The sequence below is a fragment of the Meleagris gallopavo genome, chromosome 7 (assembly GCF_905368555.1).
Source record: "Meleagris gallopavo chromosome 7, MGAL_WU_HG_1.1, whole genome shotgun sequence".
Classification (NCBI taxonomy): Eukaryota; Metazoa; Chordata; class Aves; order Galliformes; family Phasianidae; genus Meleagris; species Meleagris gallopavo.
In genome coordinates this window covers 26,290,773-26,312,407 of record NC_139410.1, presented here as the reverse complement: position 1 = coordinate 26,312,407, position 21,635 = coordinate 26,290,773, and the positions used below count along the sequence as shown (strand labels likewise).

The window sequence follows — 21,635 nt, the reverse complement described above, 5'->3', positions numbered from 1 at the left end:
GCAAAAGCACTTCTCTAAAGAGCTGTACTAAGCAGCCTCTGGATGGTAATGGCTCACATCTACTCAAACAGAAAGTACATCTGCACCTCTCGGAGCAGACAGGCACTTCGATGCTATGCTCAAGGGTAGGGCTTAGGAAGTGGCAGATGAACAAAACAGGAACAGGACCCAGGAGAGATGGATGCAGAAGAAATAAGCATAGGAAGCTTAAAATACAGGATTCGTCTTTGAAAACAAAGCAATGCTTTGTCACTGCTCTAGATCTTATATGAAAATAAACTTACAAAGAATTGACAATAGCAACAGGTTTCCATAGCAGGGAACAAATGAGCTGCTTGAACAAGGCAGTGGATGAAAAGCCTGAATCTTTTAAGGGTTAGGGGAGCAGAAAGGGAAAGCACACTGATGGAAAGACTCAAGGATTAAGACTAGCAGACTGATGGGACAGGCTCTAATCTGAATTTAAAGTCTGTTTTTTTTTTTTCTCCCCAAAGCACAGCAAAAAACCACTGTGTGGATCAGAGTGCGATCTTCAGAGCCTCCTGATGCAATAACTCCTCTAAAAGTGCCAGGAATGCAAGTAGAAAAATGCTGGCACTGTGGAGATCCAGCATCAGCAGGCATCCAATGAAAATGGCTCTCTGTGCCCATCAGTCAATTAGAGAGACCAGAAATCTATAGGAATTAGATTAAAAAGAAAGACTTTCCCAAAATTCAAACCCATCAGATTAATCCTCACTAGAAGTAAGAGCTAAGGCAAAGAGCAGAAAGAAGCCTAAGACCAAGAGGTGACAGGTATCACCAAACAAAACTAATTAAGGAAATTAGCATGGACAACCAGCTGTGGACATTGCTCAGTTGCTGACCATTTATTTTGCTTTTCAATGGCATTGTTCCTTGACGTGTTGGAGTCACTGTCCCTGGAGGGGGGTTCAAGAAATGTGCAGATGTGGCACTGAGGGACATGGTTAGTGGGCAAGGTGAGGATGACATGATGGTTGGACTCAATGATCTTAGTGGTCTTGTCCAACCTTATTGATTCTATGACTCTACAAGCTCCAGCCCTACTGAAAGGGAGTAATGAATGGTACTGTCCAGGGGAATACGAATTAGTAAGAGGCACTGGGCAGTATCCACACCTGCACAGAAAAGGTGCAAAGGAGCTACCGAAGAATCTTCTAGAAATGCAGAACACTTGAACTTCTTTTCTGAAGAGAGACATTTTCCTCAGTCACATCCAGACCTCCCCTAACCCTCACCAGGCAGGTGCAGAGGGGTACCTCTGGCATGGGACATAAGTACTAACACTACCTTGGAATGCAGACCAAGTAGCAGCACACAAAGGCAGGTTCTGGATGCCTCTCCACAGGCACACAGAAGCCACAGTACACTGTGCTCCTCTGCAGTCTCTCTTAAATCTCCAGTACAATGAGCTTGGAGAGTATGTAGAGGATTTTTTTTTTTTTTTAAACAAAGCAGCAACTTCAGGAAAACTGAGGTAACTTATCATTACCTCTCAGCTCATTCACTCTTCCTTTCACTCTGAAAAACAGCAATGTTAAAGATTCCCAGTTAACGAGTAACTGGAGGCAAACCACAAACCACTGGCACACATGGCTGAAGTTTTGGTACAGAACCAGGCTTCTATACACAGCACTACAGTGAATTTTAGCTAGTCACTGTGCTTCTGAATTAGCGCAATGCACCAGACCAAGCAGGTTTACTATGTTAGAAGCCAAGAGTTTACCTTAAAGGAGATTTTTTGAGAATAGAACAGCACTTCCTGCACAGTCACTCTGTCTGTAAAATAAAAAGATCTGAAGGAGCAGTGGCTTTAATCTCACAGACAGGTTATGAAAAGGACAGGAGGAAGGCACTGGAAATCTATGCTGCAAATGCCCAGTTTGCCATAAGTATCATAGCCCTGTAAGGACTACACTGTCAGCATAACCACACTTGCAAATAGTTCCTTACAGATACATGGCATACCTATCCTGGATCTGCTGCAAACAGACCTTTGAGGCAGCAGGAGGAAAAGGCAGAACACAGGCACTGCAACCTGCTTGGATGGAAGCAGCTGCACCACTGCAAGCACACTCCTCCCTTCTTTCCACTTCCCTCCCCATCAAACCTGGTCATTTTTATTTGTGATCTCAAAGCTTTCCATCAGCTTTAACATTCGAGTACAGGAAGGAAGATGAGCAGACTTACTCTTAAATAAATCCTATTTCTGATTGGCTTTATGGGCGAGAATGTAGAAGCTAAAGAGCAAAACAACACTTAATGCTACTTTCATCAGTAGCCTTATTTCTGAAATTCCTCTCTCCTATTCCAATGACTGCATACAGGTAAAGCCTTTCCTGTATCAAAGCTTTGGGAAATTGGAAACTGGGGAAGGAAGATTTCATTTAAAACTTGAAATTTGGAGGCATCCCAGCAAAAAAAAAAAAAAAAAAAAAAAAAAAAAAAAACCACACACCACATAGTAGATTGAGTGTTTCCTGAACCAGAAGATGTTTATATACACAGATTTGAAGAGGCTGCCTTCCCATCCCAATCTGAGGAGCAAACGCTGAAGAAAATACTTCATCTTTATGATAGGTGTTAAATAGTCAGTGGGGAAAGACTACAAGAATGACATAGGGCACAAAAGCAGGAAAGTGGGATTCCAAGCAACCAAAAATCAGGCAGGCATTTTAGCCAGATGGCACTTATTCTTTCCATTAGGCTGATGTACTAATGCCAAGCATGGGCACCGTGGCAGCAGATGAGAATCACGCAGTTTTTTGTTTGTATTTGGGACCTGCTGGAAGGGGAGCCATGCAATTAAGCAGGGAATATCTACTCCGAGCCAAAGAAATAAGTACTTTTTTGAGTCCTAATCTACACAGCTTGGTGGGAATTACTGCTAAAATCAAACAGATCTTAGGAATCACAAGACAGGACTGAGACTTTGCTTCAGAGACACACAGCGAAAATGTTATCTTTCATTCAAGCACTAAGCTCTTCTCATCATGTTCACACAAGCACAACATTCTGTCCCTTTACTATGAGAGTGGAAGTTCTTTATTACGAAAGTGGTGAGGTGCTGGAACAGGCTGCCCACAGAGGTTGTGGATGCCCCATCCCTGGAGGCATTCAAGGCCAGATTGGATTGGGTCCTGGGCAACCTGGTCTGGTATTAAATGGAGAGGTTGGTGGCCCTGCCTGTGGCAGGGGGGCTGAAGATTCATGATTCTTGAGGTCCTTTCTGACTCGGGTCATTCTGTGATTCTGTGCCTTCTACTTATTACCTCAGAGATTTGCTAGCAGGAGTTTCTATTTCATGCAGAATTCCTTCTACTGTCAGAACTCCTGCTGGTTCGCTAGTAAAAATAATTCAATAAATAATCCAGCCCACTGCTTGGTTTTACATCTACCAAATAGCATCTGAATGCACTGAACAAGCAACACTTATTTGTGTTGCTGTAGCATTTTCCAAAAGTCTCTAAACTCTTTACAAACATTGACTAATGAATCAGGCAATATTTATTTAACTGCCTGGCAAACACAGATACAACTCTTTTTAACAGCAGGAATGAACAGCAGTAACTCAGTGGCCAACTTGAGAACCACTGCTCTCCAGAAGACCAATCCATCTCTTGAGTTCCAGCTTCTGTCCCAGCCTGCAGACCCAAGCAAGCCAAAATACAAGCTGCATGTACTATTGAGATTTAACAATGAATAGTGATTTCCATCAGAGCAGTAGTATGTTTTTGGTCCCATAAAATAAGGGAGGAGGGGGGATTACAAGGAAAACAAAGAATAAACCCAAACCCATAGCCAGTAAAGAATAAGACTGCTGTTGTCACTGCCACAGGGAGCAGACACAAAGCACAGCTCTGAACGGCACAACAGCCTTGCCAGTGCTTGTTTGCTATCAGATCCAAGTCTGCTGCAGTCGGATGTGTAGAATAAAGCCAAAGTTCCCTGCTAAACGTTACTGCCAAACTAGCCATTGCTTGTCAATATTTGTGAAACAAATCGAGCTTGTGTTATAAATATCCCTGCATCTGTGTGCTGTTTGTTTCAGTATGAAGGGTTGCAAATAAGCCTCACAGCATACTTGTTCTAGGAAAATGGCCTGAGAGCTTCTGGCAGTGCTCAGCTGTTCCCAGTGCCTACAAACAGCCCTCTGTGACCAGTGACAGACAGAACTCCTTCATCCTCACATTATTATTGCAGTAGTTTGCAGCCACCTGTATCAGAAAAAAGAAAGCCATAAGGAAAAAAAAAAATAAATCAAGGAAAATAGAAGTTTTAAAGTCATCTCAGTGCTAAGAGATTGATTTCAGAGTGCTTGTAGGTCTAACACGTAAATCAACCATAAAACTTGGTCAGGCTCAAGCACAAGGTCCCTCGTGTGCACAAAGGCATCATCTGTCACATGCCAGCCCGCCAGCTCCATGGGACAGGCTCCAGGTGAGGACACATCTCTGCAGGAGGCAAGGACAGAAGAAAAGTCTCTGATAAAAACCCAGCCACAGCTGGACAGGCCATCTATTTTTTCCAGGCTCTTCCCATCTGAGTGATCCAAAGATACACTGCTCAACCCTCCAAGAGAGAGCTGCATCTACTGTCACGTTCACTGTACCCAGTTCACAGGCTAGTCCTCAACAAGAGGAAATAAGGTTGGGATACTATAAAGCACATTTTGGCAATGTATGAGTCTATTCTTACACCTTAGAAGCTCTTACAGCATGAGCATTAACAGGCTGCCTCACTGTCAGGGAACAACTCACCTTTCCTTAAGGACAGGAAGCTCCTCTTAGTAGCTCCCCATCCTGGCGAGACAGGAGGCACAAGGACCAAGCTACTTATAAAATATATTTAAAGTCTCCTCCCGGAATGCTTTAATACATCAAGTCACTTCCTTAAAGATTGTTTTAGATGAGAACATTTTTAAAGAAAGAAAGGGGAAGGCATATCACAGTTTGAGTAAACTAGTTGATTTTACAGAAAAAATGAGCAATGCATTACCCTCCCCATCACCATCACTTACAAGCTCAGGAACATAGACTGAACTGTTAAGTGCCAACACTTTCTGGATTTCAGATGGAAGCCTTCCACATTGAATCTTTCCTTCCTAAACCCAGAACTGAAGTAAATCCTGGTGACTTATTGCAAGCTATCAGTTATTGCTTAGTTGCATTACAGCAGCATTTTCAAGGGCCAAACGGCCTCATCATTCAGCAGCTGTACACACGCATGCCACATGCACACACAGAATAAGAACCTCACAGCACAGAGGTGGCCTGTAACAAAGAGGAAACAGTCACAAACACAGCTGATAAGAAACTAAAGCCAAGAACCTGGTTCAGTACCCTATTCACTAGTGCTCATTACCAACACCAGTAAGTTGTCTAGTGGCACTTTCGTTAGAAAAGGAGCCTGGTCTTCAGAGATCTGCCAGGTCTCTGTGCGACTTTCTCCTCTTTAGTGTCAAGGCACTATTTGCTGGCTATTTGGCAGGTGGAAACAGGTGCAAACTATAATTCACCAGCAACTCAGCCTGGGTCACTACCTGATGGATGGAGACCAAAATCATCTTTAAAAGGAGTGATATGATTTGCAGAGACAACAGATTTGTGCACAGTGTACAATTTGGTCGTTCCACAGCAATCCACCCAAACACAAAGGAAGCCAGCAAGCTGTTCCTCTGCAGATCACGGAAGGAAATTTGCCACCTGTAGGCAAAGCTGCAGAAGCAGAGAGACTCTATGCTACATAAACTAAAGCCACAGGTAACATGTTATTGGGCTGACCCACACCAGAGGCTTTCAGATCTGCAAACCACAAAGCACAACCTACAAGCACAGGGGAAGCTCTTTAGAAGAAAGCACATTTTCCTGAGAAACAGAAATGAGTGGGCACTTCAAAATCAACCAGCACTATCGCACATGCAACATCTGCTGTCCAAGCAGAACTGTGCTGCCCTCCAGCTGAGGTGTAACGTGGGATTCTTCCTCACCCTGCTTGTGGGAAAGCTGCAGCAGTGTTTCCAAGCTATGTGGCCCCCATGACAGGCAATGCCATAGCTGAGGTCTCCAGCTTTGGGCTGGAAACACATTGTCACAGAAGTGACAAACAGCTGTAGGGGAAAAACAATCCCCCACCAACTGCACAAAGGAAGAACAAAGGTGGTGAGATGCAGGCTCCCTGTGGTTATACAGAAACTGTACAGAGAGATGTAAATTCAGCTACAGGCAACAAGTTTCAGAGCTACCAAAAGAGCTAAGTCAGCAACACAAGCCAAAAGGGAGTGGGGGCGAAGGGGGAATGAAAAACAGCAAATCACATACCCACAGTCTATCCAGCTTATAGTACCTCGTCCTTTCACCTCCTGGGCCACATTAGACAGTAACCTGAGTGAGCTTTCTGCAGCAGCAGCTGGAAGAAACAACAACAACAACAAAAAAAAAACAGTCACCAACAGCATTATTACTCCACAGAGAAGAATACAATGGTGCATTCCTTTTTTCTGAAGCACTGGAACTTCTTCTCTAATCTGAAGAGACTGCTAAGAGAGGGATCAGCAAAATCTTCTGTAAACCAGAAGAAATGCTGGCTACAGCTGCAGCAGGTGGCTCCTTCCCATCTCACTCCCCCTGAACATTCAAACTCATACCTCCATGCATTCCTCGACCAATATCTATAGAGCAACACCGTGTTCTCTTCTGCAAACCAGTTTCTCTCCAACAACACTTTTTTTCCCATGGCTCGGCACAAACTGGTTAGCAAGCTACTGCTTGCTAATTAGAGCATTTAATTAAGAACTTCCATCAGCTGTAAGGGCAAGTCATTCAGCATCTCTTCCTGCCTCAGTCCCACTCCTGTAATACTTACCAAATAGCAGGCTGTTATTCTCACATTAACCATGGGAGACAGCCAAAACAGTGGCCAGGGGAAGCTCAAAACTATGAGCAGAAAGCACCCAGAAAAGCTTCTTTCAAGAACTGGCTGCACACTCAAGTGAGATTTTTAATAATGGCCATGCCATGTGTGAAGTTTCTGCAAAATATTTCCATTGCAAAGCACTCTTATAAATGGAAGAAAAGAGAAGAAAAATGGAATGAGCACTCAAAGAAAAAAAGAGACTCAAATACCAACTCCCCAAACAGTCTCTAATGGAGACTGTTCCCTGCCTCAATAAACAAAATATAGAAATCCTTGAACTACTTTACCTTTTGCTGTTCCACAACTAGATCACTGGAGCATAAAATACATGGAGTATAAGAGTGGGTATACTGGGTTAGATCAAATGTCTACATAAACCAATAACTTGTCTCCAAGAGTGAGGAAAGCGAAGGCCTATGACCAGAGATAAAGCCAGCAGGTAGTGATAATTCCGTTTCCTTCAAGTAATTTCTAGTTTTTAGAAAATTTTATCCCAAGGCTCCTGAGGTAGAAGCAGCTTCCTTGTATTCAACAGCCTCTGCGGGCCTCGATGCCATCAGAGCCTCCAGCCCACTCCTGTTGGCTCAAGAAAATCCTACCCCAATGGATTCAAGGGGGAATTCTTCCTGCACTCGTAGCACAACAGCTCAACAAGCTCCCTTTAAAGAGGGCAAATGAACATAAGCATTTGGGACTGGACAGACTCCTCCCATAACTCTCACTAGTTGGGCAGCTGTGGCAGGACATCCAGCTGGTAGGATAAACTAGATGTCCCCTCTAAGTGAGGATATTTCCTGAAACCAACACATTTTCTGCATGAGATAGCAATGCTCATCTAGTCATGCTCCACCGAGAAGCAAAGCCTTGTTTCAGCAGCATGACTGGTTGCTGGCCAATGGCTCATCACAGCTAGAGGGTATGTATGTGGGATTAAAGTTTCCTATCTCTGTATTCTCATCTTCACTTCCCCTCCCTTTTTTCTTAACTGGGTGACAGTTATGCAACAGCTTTCTAATTGTGCAAGGATCACTGTGCGAGGGAGAAACATTAATCCCACTGCCAGCTCTGCATGAGGTGCTTCAGACTGCTAAAACCTACCAATTAAATAATAAAAACACAAGAAAGAAATCTCCACAACACACTTTTTGAACAATGCCCATAGGGCAACATTTATTTGATGAATGTCAGAGCCAAAGTGCTCTGGTTGTGCTACTAAAAAAAAAAAAAAAAAAAAAAATCAAAGCAACCACCACTTAAAGTATTAAGCGTAAAAAGAAAATTTTCCCTTTAAAAAGCTGAATAATACAGATATCTTTTTTTTTTCTTAATTTAAAGCATTCCTTTCAAAAATCACTGTTCAAAACTCTTTTCTGACTTTCACTTTGAACCTGTTACTGAAAAACCATTTGTCCACGTTTTAGTCCTCAGAATTTTCCACTAGAACAAAACGCAAATACTTCAACAAAACTTGTCACGTCTGTCATTTTAACTGTCACAGAATAAGCCCATCTATAGGAAACAAAGTTAACTGTCCCAACATCCACACATTTTTGTCTGCAAAATTCTGATACTGGGAGTTGGGTCAGGTCCCCACATACAGCTCTGGTTTGCTATGCTTTAAACCGAGAGCGATCCTCCTGATGTCACTGTCTATGTCTAAGTTAAAACCTTTGCAACAGGCAAGAAAGGGAGGATGCAATCCCCAAGCAAAACAACCTTGTACCACTTGTCCAAGAGGAAAGTAAAGGAAGCAACAACAAAATAACAATACACCCAAACAGTACGAAGAAAATCAACTCAGCAATGGGTTTTCCTTCCTGCCCTCCAATGTCTTGCATGGGCACAACAGCATCCTGAAGTTGCGCACAGAGCTTCAAGATTGCTTCTTCATTTTTTATGGTGCCACAAATAAATAGCACACAAAAAGACATCAAAACAAATGAGGTGACAAAGGTAAAGAAGGAGCAGCACACAGCAAAAGAAAGAGCAAATCGACAGATATAAGCAAGAGTGAACAACGAGGGAAGCCTGAATGAGAGAGAAGACAGCAGAGATTCAAGGGGACAGGTGGCATGATGTGAAGTGAGCCATTTTCTCCCTCTTACACAAGCAGCTCATTTATTTCTATATTTTGTTCATTAGAGTTGAAAGACAACCGTGGGACATCCAAAGCTGTCAAAAGCAAAGACAGGCTGATTTCAGAACTATAACTATTCATTAAGCCTTTCAGTGCCACCAGCAAATCGAAACTCGCCAACTACTGCGATAAGCACACCAGCAAGCTCTGACTGATAGCTTTTATGAGCAGCCATTTTTTGGACACAAAGCCAGAAGGTACATTTTCACCAGTGACAGAGCAATTAGAAGATCAAATTAAGAAACCCCTTCTATCTTGAGACATCAGGAGTCTCTGCAATAGAACAAAGGACACCACTCCTAAAGAAGCCCTTGTACTGCACCTTGCAGTCACATAAGGTAACACAGAGCAAACAGCGAGGACAAAGAGCTCGGTCATTTGCGTAGAACACATGGATATCCACAAACACACCCATGCTATTGGGCTGAAAGACCTGGGTCATTCAGGAGGAAAGAAACTCACCAGATTTGGAATACAGCACTAGTACGTTGTTTCGTGTCCTGAGAAGCTTCTTAAAATCCTTGTGGTCACTTATTTTTTCTATGAGAGGAGACAATTTCAATGAGTACCCAAACGCCAGCAGGAATGCCTACAGAAAAAAAAAAGCCAGAAACATTAGGAATAGTTTCCACACTGAGAAATAAAACACAAACTTTTGAACACAAGGCTTTTGAAATTGCCTTGATCTGTTTCACAATCTTGAGATGTACTGCCATAAATAAACTATTGTGTTGATGTGACCAGCAAAACAAATGAACAAAAGAAGTCATAACCATGATTTACTGAAACCGGACCAATACTGCTCCCAGTAAGCAATCTTAGGTGGAAAGATGAGGTACATTTAACATCCAGAAATATGTTTACAGCTAAGAAGTCATCGCCTTTAGAAGTTTCTTCCTTTAATTAGATAAAAATTCCTATGTAAATTTAATATATCGTAACAAGAGATGCGACAAAATACCGCTTTGAAAGCCCTCTTGCCCCGGTTCTCTGAATCCCCTGAAAACCCAGTGGAACATGTCCCTACCCTGCAGAAGGCAGCAAGAGCCATGCAGTTAAATAACTAACCTAAGCTGGCACAGAGCAGATGAAGGAAACAAAGACAGAATTTCTAAGCAACTGTGTCTGCATGAAGAGGCACAGCTCCCTCCCAACCACCCCTCTCCAGGGGATGAGGGCTCAGCTCCCCACCAGCCACACCACATCCCAGTGCCTTTCCACAAGATTGGGCTTGGCTTCCACCAACCATGCATCCACTGTCCTCACAGGCACGTCTCTTGGTCTCTCCGCATCCAGGCAAAGAAATCACTTCTTTTGTGGCATCTTCTAGCCTACTTAAAATCACAGCTGCTCCACAGTAGAATTTGTCTTTTAGTCTGCCATAAAGTAAAACTAGCAAAACACGGCCATAACCTTGCTGGAGCCTCCAGTGCTCGTTTGTGCTGCAATAATCTTCAATAATAATAATAATAATCTTATCCATAAGGCTACGCCGCCTCCCTTCTGCACAGTAATGAATTCATACTAATGGAATGATTATGGGAAGCTTAGCTGGAGAAATTATCTAGTTCATATTCACCTTACAGTAAAACCTTAACACTTAATTGCTGGGCTAAAAGCTTTCATTCATTTGCCAAACACACACAAGATGTTCCGCATCTCCTTAATTACAGGACTAATTTTGATCAGGTCTCATTCCAGCTGGGTTGTAAAACTTAGGTCCAGGGTGGATGGGAAGAAGCAGGGCTGTGTTCCTCACACCCCACGTGCTACAGATTGCAGCATTCAAAACAAGGCACTCAGCCAACTCAACTCAGAGGATGCAGCCCCAGGCATTGTTTCATTACAAAGTCAGTCATCTGCTAACACCATGTCAACCAGGCACCTATGAAACACAGTCTGAAAGAACCAGAAGCTTCCTCCACATGTAGAGCAAGGAGGTACATGGAAACAGCTGAATTGGAAGGGCTGCCATCCTCAAAGCAACCTCAGGACATGCTTAGGAAAAGCTGCTAGAAGATACACCTGCAATGTACAATGCAAAAGTACAACAGGCGGCACAGGCTTAGGGCAAACAGGTCAACCCACTGCATAGCACTGCTCCATCAAATCCCAATGCTTTATGTCATCTGACACACTCACTTCTCCAGACCCAGCTGTCCAGAGCTCAACCTTTCTCCTTCAGGCTGATGAACGTGAACCACTTGTGTATTTTGTGAAGTAAATACACAGTGCTGCCAATCAATGCTGACAAACACAGTTGTGCAAGGCGAGGTGACACAGGCATTCAAATTCCTGCTTAAAACTCATTGCAGTCAGGAGCTGTACAGGAAGGATTAATCTAACATGGCTTTATGAGCACATCTCTTTAATCCTAAATATTTTTTAAACACTTTCCCCACAACCTCACGCAATCATTCAAGTATCCTACTGTTTTATTTCTATCTTCAGTTACAGGAGGCTAAACTCAACCTGCACTGAAAGCGGGGGAAAAGCAAAACTGTAGCCTGTTCCCTTGGTTTAGAAACCTGCAGTTAAGTCAGGAGAAGTAGGTCTGAACTCACTGCTGATAAGAAAGAATTGGAATTAAAAAAAAAAAAAAAAAAACACACAAAAGCCACTTTCAATATGACACCACACGGTATCACGAACTTTGCTTAAAGCATCTGTAGAGTTCCACTCATAGCTTGAATGCACATGTATCTCACGTCTCTTCCAGATGGAAAGGCTGTTTAGGCCATTTCAGAAGGTTTTTTTGCTGTTGTTATAATGGCAGAGCTATAAACCTTTTGAAAAATTGGATTCTGGAAACAGTGACAGCTCTAACTACTGAGAGAAAGCATGCCGTACTGGTGGAACTGCAGCACTTCAAGGGAAAAGCACAACACGTTGCGAAGACGCACTGTTATCTCACCCCATTTCTCCCTGGGTACCACAGCAACGCTCACATTGCTGTGGTCTGACTGCAGCACCCCTCTCTGATGCTCCAGCTTGGAACAGAAAAACACCACATAGAAGCACGTCTATCAGCCCCATTCAATAAATCATCATTTCCCTTTAATTAAGATTAACGTTCTAGCCTTTTTTTGTCATAAAACCCAATCTGATCTGAGCCAGTAGCAACAGCAGGACAGCAGTGCCCCGGCTGCCACCTCAGGCAGCAGCACAGCACCAGGAGGTTATCGGCTGCACCGAGGAGTTCACGCCTTCCAACCAGCGTTTGCATCGCGCTGTGTTTGCAAAACGATAAGAATTCAGTAGTTCTGTGCTCTCTGGCTTTCTCCTGCAGAAATGAATGAGGGTACACTGCTTTTTCTTTAAATCTAGGGCACGAGAGGAGATGAGCTCCTATTAAAAAAAGATGTCATGGAAGATGCCCGTTCCTCCTGGGCAGGAGGTTGCTTCCAGATGCATCACACCAATAGAGAAACAAGCTAAAGCCGCTTGTCACTTAAGCATCCTTAAGCTTTAAAATCTGTTCACAACCACTGCGGATCAGCTAAGGAAGACTCCAAACGTTTTACCTAAAAGGTGAATGAGAAGCTGCTTCCCTCGGCAGCCTTCAAAGCAGAAGGCATACAAGGACCACACCAACGCCTGCACCATCCCTCTTTCAGAGGGCTCTGCTGATGAGGAACTGCAGTAAAACCGGGGGATGGTCTGTTCTATTTCATGCTGTGTTTGCACACTGCCCAGCAGAACAGGTCCTCCCAAGGTTGCTCTGCAAGCTGCACCTGATATGGCCATCACCTCCACAGCCTAAGGTGCAGGGGACTTTGGTGAAGACCTTCAGAAAAAGCATACATAACACAGACCGCAAAATGCAAACCTGGAGCACTTCTCATCTGCGTAGCTTCCCCAGCTCATGAGCTGAATTGGAATTTATTTTCACAGTGCTGCTCTGTGTAGGTTGCACGTCACTCACAGGATCGCAGAGTCTGATCTGAGATGCATCACGGATTCTCAGGTAAAACACAGGTGAACCAAATCCCTCAAGACAGCCAATTCAAACCTGCTGGGAGATGCTGCTGTTTGAATACAAGGTACAAAACACGTGCTCTGCCTCTGCTCTTCCAAATCAAAGCCCGTATTTAAATACATAATCTTGCAAGCTAGGTGGAAGGAGTCAGAAAGGTTTAATTTTCCCTTTTCTTCCCCCGCTCCCCAGCAATTCCTGGCAGAGCTGCCGAGCACATGCATGTGTTACCAACAGCCAGGCATTCCACAGCCCCACTGTTAGAGCTGCACCTGAGTCTTGAGAAACCCAGAGGCAAGAGAGCTACAGGCGGATAACTATTTGCTAATTATACAGCCAGGAGTGACGCTATTGAAAACATGGTCATCACTCAGGCCATGTTTTCTGCAAATCACGAAGGACCTGAGAAAGCAGAGTTTACTCCCCGAGTTGTTACTCTTCTCTGAATCTCATTTCAGAATGAAAAATGGGAATATTTTTTAAGCCGACACAAGAACACATTTTCATATTTTACATTTATTATTCAAATTAAAAGGAATAAACGTTCCATTCCCACAGAACCTCAACTTTAATTCTCACCTCAATTCACAATTTGCTGCCCACAAAAACTGCACAACAGCACGGACTCCTGCTATGGACAAGCAGCATGGCTGGAGAAGTTTATATCAAGGACAACAGAAACAGTTTTAAAAACAAGAAAATACAAATCCAAGTCCAATAAGGAGGAACCATCAGAGGAGCAAAAGTGCAAAACTGACAGAAAAAACTATTTCCTATTCTCTCATTTCCAGTTCAAGAGCATGAAATATGCATTTCCCTGGACACAAATTATGCTTAAAAAATACAAAGGGATACGTGGCTGAAACACTGCTTAAGTGCCTGAATCCATATGTCAACATGCAATTTTTATGCGTGCACTAACACTTGCATGTATAATTAGGGAGACAATTTGCACACCATTCATCAGGAATAGCATGGGTGATGTGAACCGTGCTGATTGCAGCGCAACTGCTGCTCGGCAGGAACACAGCCACAATTCCAAATGCCTGTCCTCCAGCAACATATTGACTTTGAGTTCTGTCTTAGCTTAATCACCCACTGATGTCATTTTCATTTTGGGACAACAGTGTTCAACCCACTGCAAATATGGTCAAAGAGTGACCCTGTGCATATGAAACAGATTGTGTCTGACAAGGCATTTTATGGGAATTTAGCTGAAGACCAAACCTGCCTCGGAATTTCAAGCAGCAGTGCAGATCACAGAATTTAATTTCATAATTGATTTCTTTCAGAGGGGAGTAGTTCACATTCTAAAAAGATGTCTTGCCTGATACATTAAAGTGAGGAAGGAAAAAAAAAAAAAAAAAGCAACAAATCCCAATAACAAGACCAGACTTCACTTTTCCTTTCCTGCTCAGTCCCCAAAACAAACCCGCAGCAAAGCACGCACTTTGCTCCAGAATGGAGCTTGAAGGAATATCTCTATGCTGTGGGATGCTGCTCTGTGAGCCTGCAGACAAGCCAGGGGCACAGGCAGGTCCCAGGGTGCAGCACTGCATCAGCCACCTCCAGGTGAGAGAAGGAGGGGCACAGACACGGTGCTCCCTTCCCCCCAATTTGTTCTAGCTTAAAAATACAAGATGTTCAAATCCAAAGCTCTCTTGTTTACAAGAATCACTGTTTGACTGCAGATGTTTTATCTTCCTTTTTCATCATACCAGCCACTCTTGACCTTGTGCAATAATTGCTTGCTTTTCACTCAAGTCCTCCCTCTGCTGCTATTTACATTCAGGGCTGTGCTGCTTTGATCACTGAGCCATTTGTAACAAACGTCTTCCACGATAGATAGTGAGATGCAGGACAGTCCCCTGTTTTCATTCATGATTACTATCCAAAATAGCTGCAGAAATGTTCTAATCAAATTAGATGAGCGGAAACAGGGTTATCTCTGTTACCCAAAGGTACCTGGAGTCCCTGCTAAGCACTGGCACACCATGGAGAGGTGGTGGATGCCCTGTCCCTGGAGACACTCAAGGTAGGTCTGGATGGGGCTCTGAGCACCTGATGGAGCTGTAGGGGTCCCTGCTCCTTGCTGGGGAGTAGGACTAGATGGTCTTTAAAGGTCTCTTCCAGTTCAAGCAATTGGGGATTTGAGCATCTGATCTAAGGGAGGTGTCCCTGCCTATAGCAGGGGGTTGGAACTAGATGACCTTAAGGGTCTCATCCAACCAAATCATTCTATGATTTATTATTCGAAGGAAGGGGAAAAGAATGGGTAATGAGCTACAAGGAATAATGCATTCTAATCCTGTATATAATCCAGACCAATTAATTCTCACCTCAAATCATGCAAGGAATAAAATACTAAAAACAAAAGAACTGTGAGCACTTCACTGCGATGGGTCATATATGAAAGAAGCAAGTGTCCCATCCTCTTCTGTTCACCAAGGAAGGCAAATCACAATCCTAACAGAATAGCTTCATATTCTTTAAACTTAGCCTGAAAAATGCAACAAATAAAGCATTCAACTTGATGCAGCACTAGCTATGTTCACTTTCCAAATATAGAAGACAGCGAAAATACCATGGCGACGTCAAGATTTGCCTAGTCTCTACTGTTCATATTGTTCTTAAACACTGGGTTTTAAGGAACAGAAGCTACAGGCATAATAGCCTGTACTAAAGGTGGTTCCAAAGCTCTGCGTAGCCAATTAATTGTATGGTTTATCACAGGTTTTCAAATGCTTAGTGAGGGAAAAAAAAAGGCAACTATTTGCTAATTAACAATTGACTGTAATAGGGTCAATTACTAATGCTGACAAAGAACTTTCTCCTTATTAGGGACGTGCAGCTCGCTCTCTCCAAGTCAAGCATCACTGCAAAACAAGCTGCTGGTGAAGAAACGTGTCAGATGCTGCTTCTCAACACACACATTGGAATAGCTTCAGAAACTCATGGCATGAGAAGAGCATGGCCCACACAACCCCCCCCAATAAAAACTGGGTTTGAAGAAGTTTAAGGAACTAAAACCCAGCACAAGCAGCATGTAGGGGAGGCTATAAAAAGGAAGACAAAACCACTATTAATGGGACTTACGAAAAAGAGGGGGCAAAAAAAAAAAAAAAGACATCTGAAAATCCTTAGCACTTCATACAGCTATCACTATCTTCAAAGCACTGCACAAATATTAACTAATTAATCCTCACATTTTTCTGCCAGGTGAGAAGCAAATAAGCTTAAGTTCTACAGCAGGAGCAGGATTCATGGAGAAAAGCAGAGCTCTGTGAGAGGCAAAGCAGAGGCAGTGCCAATGATCCCAGAGCAGCTCACAGTGTCCTGAGTGCTGGAAGTGAAAAGGGAGAGACAGGTTGACTGCAATCACCCCAGAAACAACAAAGAAAGGTCTCATTACTCCTATTTTACTGAAATCATAGAATCAGTAAGGTTGGGAAAGATACTAAAATCATCAAGTTCAATTGCCAGCCCATCCCCACCATGCCCACTGATCATGTCCCTCAGTGCCACATCTACGCACTTCTTGGAACACCTCCGGGGTCAGTGACTCCACTACTTCAAGGAACAACAACAACACTGAAAAGCAAATATAAATTGTCAATAACAGAGCAACATCCACAGCTGATTGCCTGTGGTGTTATGAGCGAATTCTGGGCAGAATCATCACTCCTGGTGATCACACCACACTTGTGGCAATGTCCCAGCTCTTCTAAAGGGAATTTCAGCTCAAATACCATTACATTCAACATATCATTCCTTAAGGCCTGCACACCTGCCAGAGGGCCACACTGAAGAGTTGCCTGCAACAGGAAGCCCACCCAGCCCCCACCAGCCAGGATCCAGGAACCCGTGTCCCTACCCAGCACTGTACAGCAGTGACATTATCAGGGACTTGATGATTCCAGGAGATGGAAGCCCAAAATGTTCAAAGCCTTTCCCTGTAGCACAGCATTCAAGCAGCACCAGGTCAAGCAGCCTCGTGCTTCCTGAAAGCGTAAGCTGGCCAAGCTCTCTTGACTCAGTTTCCCTGTCACTAAACCAACAGGTGGAGGATTAACCAATCTTTGCCACACTGTTCCAAGATAACACTTGTGTTTGCAGGGCAAACATGTGCTGGGTGTGTCATCCTGCTGGGCCCTGTTTGGGAAGGGACAGCACCTGAACCCCCCATTGGCAATTTCGCTCTATTGGTAAACTCCCTTCCCGAGCCTCCAACAGTAAGTCTGGTCCTTCAAGCACAGGGTCTGGCCAACCGCTCACTCAACCCAATGGGGAAGTATCCAAACCACAGCTTCCCTCCAACTCCAGCTCATTAGAGAAATAAATCAGAGATCAGCACAGCACCTCCCTTGAGCGTGCACCATGAACATGCAATGATGCAGGAGATCACCAAGCATCTTCCGTAAGAAGATCCCAAAGCATTCTGTCCACCCAGCTCGCAGCTTTCCTTGCACAAACACAGGAAGTCCCACAGAGATAAGGATTTCAATGCACGGAAGCTGCCTCCAGTTTGGGGTTCTGCCCCTATTTTTCAGAAGCCCTAAGCATGCACCTGGGATCACAGCTCGAGCTGCACATCTGGCGCTCTGCATTTCCAGAAGGAAAAAAAAACAACAAAAACATAAATCACATTCAGGTACATAAAGAACCGTGTCAACCCAAACTGTAAACATCACGCAAGGCATGGCCATGAGGAGACAATGCTCTCATTACCCTCTGCCCCCAGCCAGCTGTGTTGCTTTAACTCTGCACACTGAGAACATCTCCGTCAAGCAGCCCCACTGGCTTTGCAAACATGGGCTCAAGCAAAACCCAAAGGCAGGTTTTGCAATGTCACAGCTGTAGGCTGCTTTTAATCCCAGCATACAGTGAGTTACATATTTCAAGATGAAAAATCACACCTTCAAGTGCAAGAGAATGCAAATTGGAAGAAATAATTTAAAGTACTTGTACACGGCAAAGGGGAAGGAATTAGCTGAATCAACAGCTCGATGGAGACATCTGCTCAGCATGCAGCATCACAGCACAAATAAAACGCCAGGGCAAATTAAGAAGGGGAAGAGAGAATAATGTGGATAAATGACAATGGCATCAGATAATGCCACTGACAACGGCAGCTCACTCCACTCAGTTCAAAGGCAACAGGTCTGCAACAGGAAAGGTGCAAAGAAGGGCAACTAGAAGGGCTGGAAACAACACATCCACCTGCAGAAAGGCTTCTTTTGTCAGGAGGAAAAGTAGCTTCTAACGTACAAAGAGATCTCACAGAAAAATACCTGCATTAACACAGAACAAACGTTACAGTGGGAGAAGTCCCGCAGCCTCAGCCGGCAGAATACAAATAACCCTCCACGCTCACCGCTTTAGAAGGAAGGGAAATCCAGCCCCGGACCACAGCACACGCTTAATGCCCGAGCACGCTGCCCCGGGTCTCGCAAAGAGCCGCGTGTACGGAAGAGGCGCCCGAGGCGGGGAAGCCTCACGGCCACGTCCGGCACTCGGGGGAGCTCAGCCCCCAGCTCCGCTCCATCCCAGGACCCGAACCACGGCAGGAGCAATGCCAGCCTCCTCACGAAGCTCGGCGGTGCGGACGCTGCCGGGCCGTGCGGTGCCACCTCGGCCACGGCCACGCGTCCGCACTCGGTGTGTTCGAACCAGGTCAGCGCTTCCAGAACGCGCGGATCTCAGATCCGGCGCGCAAAAGAAAATTAATGTAATTGGGCATTAATTATTAACTTCATTTGTCTAGGAAGAACTATAGTTCACGTCAACCAAGTTGAAGGCGCCTTTCAAAGCGTTCAGCCGTGCCGGCAGCCACTCGCCGACCCGCGGCCAGGGGAGCAGCGCCGGACCCGACCCGCAGCCGGGGCTCCGCGCCGGGACCGCCCCACCGCCCCGCAGCAGGAGCGGGGCTGCTGTACAGCTCAGGCAGGGCGGGACGAGAGGGGCTCCTCTCTTTTCTATTTTTTTTTCTTTCTTTTTCTTTTCTTTTTTTTTTTTTTATTAAGAGAAACGCGGGGCAGCAGGGCTGGGGAACACCTGAGAGAAAAGCCGCCCCGGCCGTTTGCCCTCCTCACCCCGCAAAGACCCGGCCAGGCGGCGGCACCGCCGCGCCCAGCCCCGGGCCCCGTCCCGCTCCCAACTTCGCCCAACTCCGCCGGCCGCGCCCCGGGGCTGGGACGCGAGGACGTCCCGCGGTCACCCCATCGCTCCCTCGGTCCGGTCGCCTCTACTCACCGTTAGCCCGAGCAGCAGCAGCGGGAACCGTCCGCGGCACCGCGCAGCCCCCACGCGCTGCCCCGGCACAGCCATCGCCGAGCACAGCGCTGCGGGCTGCGGCTGCCGCTGCCACGTCTGGCGGCGCACGCGCGCTCCGTCGCTCCCGCCCGGCCGCGCGGGGCATGCCGGGAGTTGTAGTCCGCCTCGCCGCCCCCGGGCGGGCTGCGGGAGTGCGCCCGGACAGCGGCCGCCATGCCGTGGGGGGTTGTGCCGTGAGCCTGCGCCTCACTCTCAGCGTGTGCTGACTTACAGTCATAGAATCATCGAGGTTGGAAAAGACCTCTAAGATCATGCAGTCTGTCAACCTGTCCCCACTGCACACATTCCTCAGTGTCTCATCCACATGGCTTTTCAGCACCTCCAGGGACAGTGACTCCACCACCTCCCTGTGTTCCAACACAACACCACTCTTTCAGAGAAGAAATGTTCCCTAGTACCCAACCTGACTCTCCTCTGGCATAACTCCAGGCCGTTCCCTCTCATCCCATCACTGTTATCTGGGAGCAGAGACCAACTCCACCTCACCACAACCTCCTTTCAGGGAGTTGTAGAGAGCCATAAGGTCGGCTCTGAGCTCCCTCCAGTCCGAACAATGCCAGTTTCCCCTCCCTCTCCCCATAGGACCGTGCTCCAGACCCTTCACAGGTCTGCGCCCTTCTCTGGACACACTCCAGGACCTCAAAATCTTTCTTGTGGTGAGGTGCCCAGAACTGAACACTGCATTCAAGCTGTGCCCTGACCAATGCAGTATTGCTGATACAAGCCAGGATGCCATTGGCCCTCTTGGCCACCTGGGCACACAGCTGGCTCATGTTCAGCTGGCTGTTAATTAACACCCACTTTTTCACCAGGCAGCTTTCCAGCCACTCTGTCCCAAGCTTGTAGCGTTACACGGGGTTATTGTGATCAAAGTGCAGGACCTGGCACCTGGTCTTGTTGAATCTCACACAACTGGCCTCAGCCCATCGATCAAGCCTGTTCAGATCCCTCCATGTAGCCTTTGCTTCTGGCAAAGGGGTTGACGTGCTTTTGTCATACTCTTTAGAAATAACTGCTAGTTTTAGGTCTAGGGTGTGAGGTGAGGAAAGTGAGATGGGAGTTAATTGGGAGAGTAGCTTAGGAAGTGGGACTCTTAGGAAGTGACTGCTCTCTAGCCAGTTCATACATGCAAATGTTAAACCCTAAAGAAGAGCCCTGCAACTCTCCAATGCCAGACAGCAAGCAGTCAGACCACTGAATCTGCATCCACTCACCCTGATCTGGATCAACGTCTGCAGCCCCCAACAACAGGTCACTGTGTGCCTGGGCTGGTCACATGCCACATGCCCACTGCATCTGTTGGCATCCCAGCCCTCCTGCTGTCCATCGCAGCCTGGTGGGACCCAATCTCCTGCCCAGTGCTGCATGGAGCTCTTCCTCACTGCAGCAACATCAAAGGGAAATCAAAGGTGTCTGTTGCAGTCTGATCCTGGCGGCTGGCTGTCACTTGAGCATTGTGCCACGAGGATAGCTTCAAGGGAGCAATTTGTAGATCCATGCAGCTGACTGATCACTTCAAGCAGCGATCATGAAAACTGAATGCCACTGACATTAACAAGTCCCTCGGTGGAGATGTAATTTTTGCAAAGCAGAAATGCACACAGAGAAAGTTTATACTTTTGTGACATCTTTTGCAGTTGAATCTGTGTGCGCTGTCCTTGGTCACAGCTGGATAACCTTCAGCAAGTCATTTCATGGAGCTGTGCCCTGCTTCCCACTTGCAGAAGGTCTGGGTTGGCCAACCGCAGACAGAGCTGGCAATCCTCAGCCTCACTGTAATGCACTGCTGAGTATAGGCGAACAGCCCTGGAACCGTCAGGAGTTTATGATGAGGAAGGGTGGGAAGCCAGAGAGAGTCCAAGGAAGGAAAGGTGTAAGTAAGTGTAATTTTGCAGTGGAAGGACTTAAGACAAAACATGCATTGCATCAGATGCCTGTACGTGTACTGCTGCTTTTTGCCTGTAGTCTCTGCTGACTGTACTGGTGTTTCTGGCACTGTGCTCCTCACTGCCAAAGCTGGTGCATTCCTAGCTGAAATAACAGCCTACCAACAGCAGGCCACGGATCCCAAACTGCAGTCCATTTCAAACAAACCCTCCAGGAAGAGGTCCCCTCTTCCAGATGCTGCTCACCTTCAGATCACCAGCCCAGAGCTGAAAGGCTTCTGCAAACCACTATGCTGACAGCCAGACCTCTAATCTCAGCTGGATACCCAGGTCCTCAAAGGCTGTTTGAATCCTCCTGTGACTCTCA

At 45.8% G+C, this 21,635-nt stretch overlaps 1 protein-coding gene across 1 annotated transcript in view; it reads right to left on the bottom strand.

The window, feature by feature from the left end:
- Positions 1-19,461, bottom strand: part of PDIA5 (protein disulfide isomerase family A member 5) — a 93,310-nt gene extending 73,849 nt beyond the window's left edge. The window contains exons 1-3 of the mRNA XM_085227592.1: positions 19,302-19,461; positions 9,536-9,662; positions 6,342-6,429 (exon numbers count right to left, since the gene is read on the bottom strand). Coding sequence (XP_085083718.1) covers positions 6,342-6,429; positions 9,536-9,662; positions 19,302-19,376 — 290 coding nt within the window. The 5' untranslated portion in view covers positions 19,377-19,461. The remainder of the gene's footprint in view (positions 1-6,341; positions 6,430-9,535; positions 9,663-19,301) is intronic.
- Between the last annotated feature and the right edge of the window lie 2,174 nt (positions 19,462-21,635).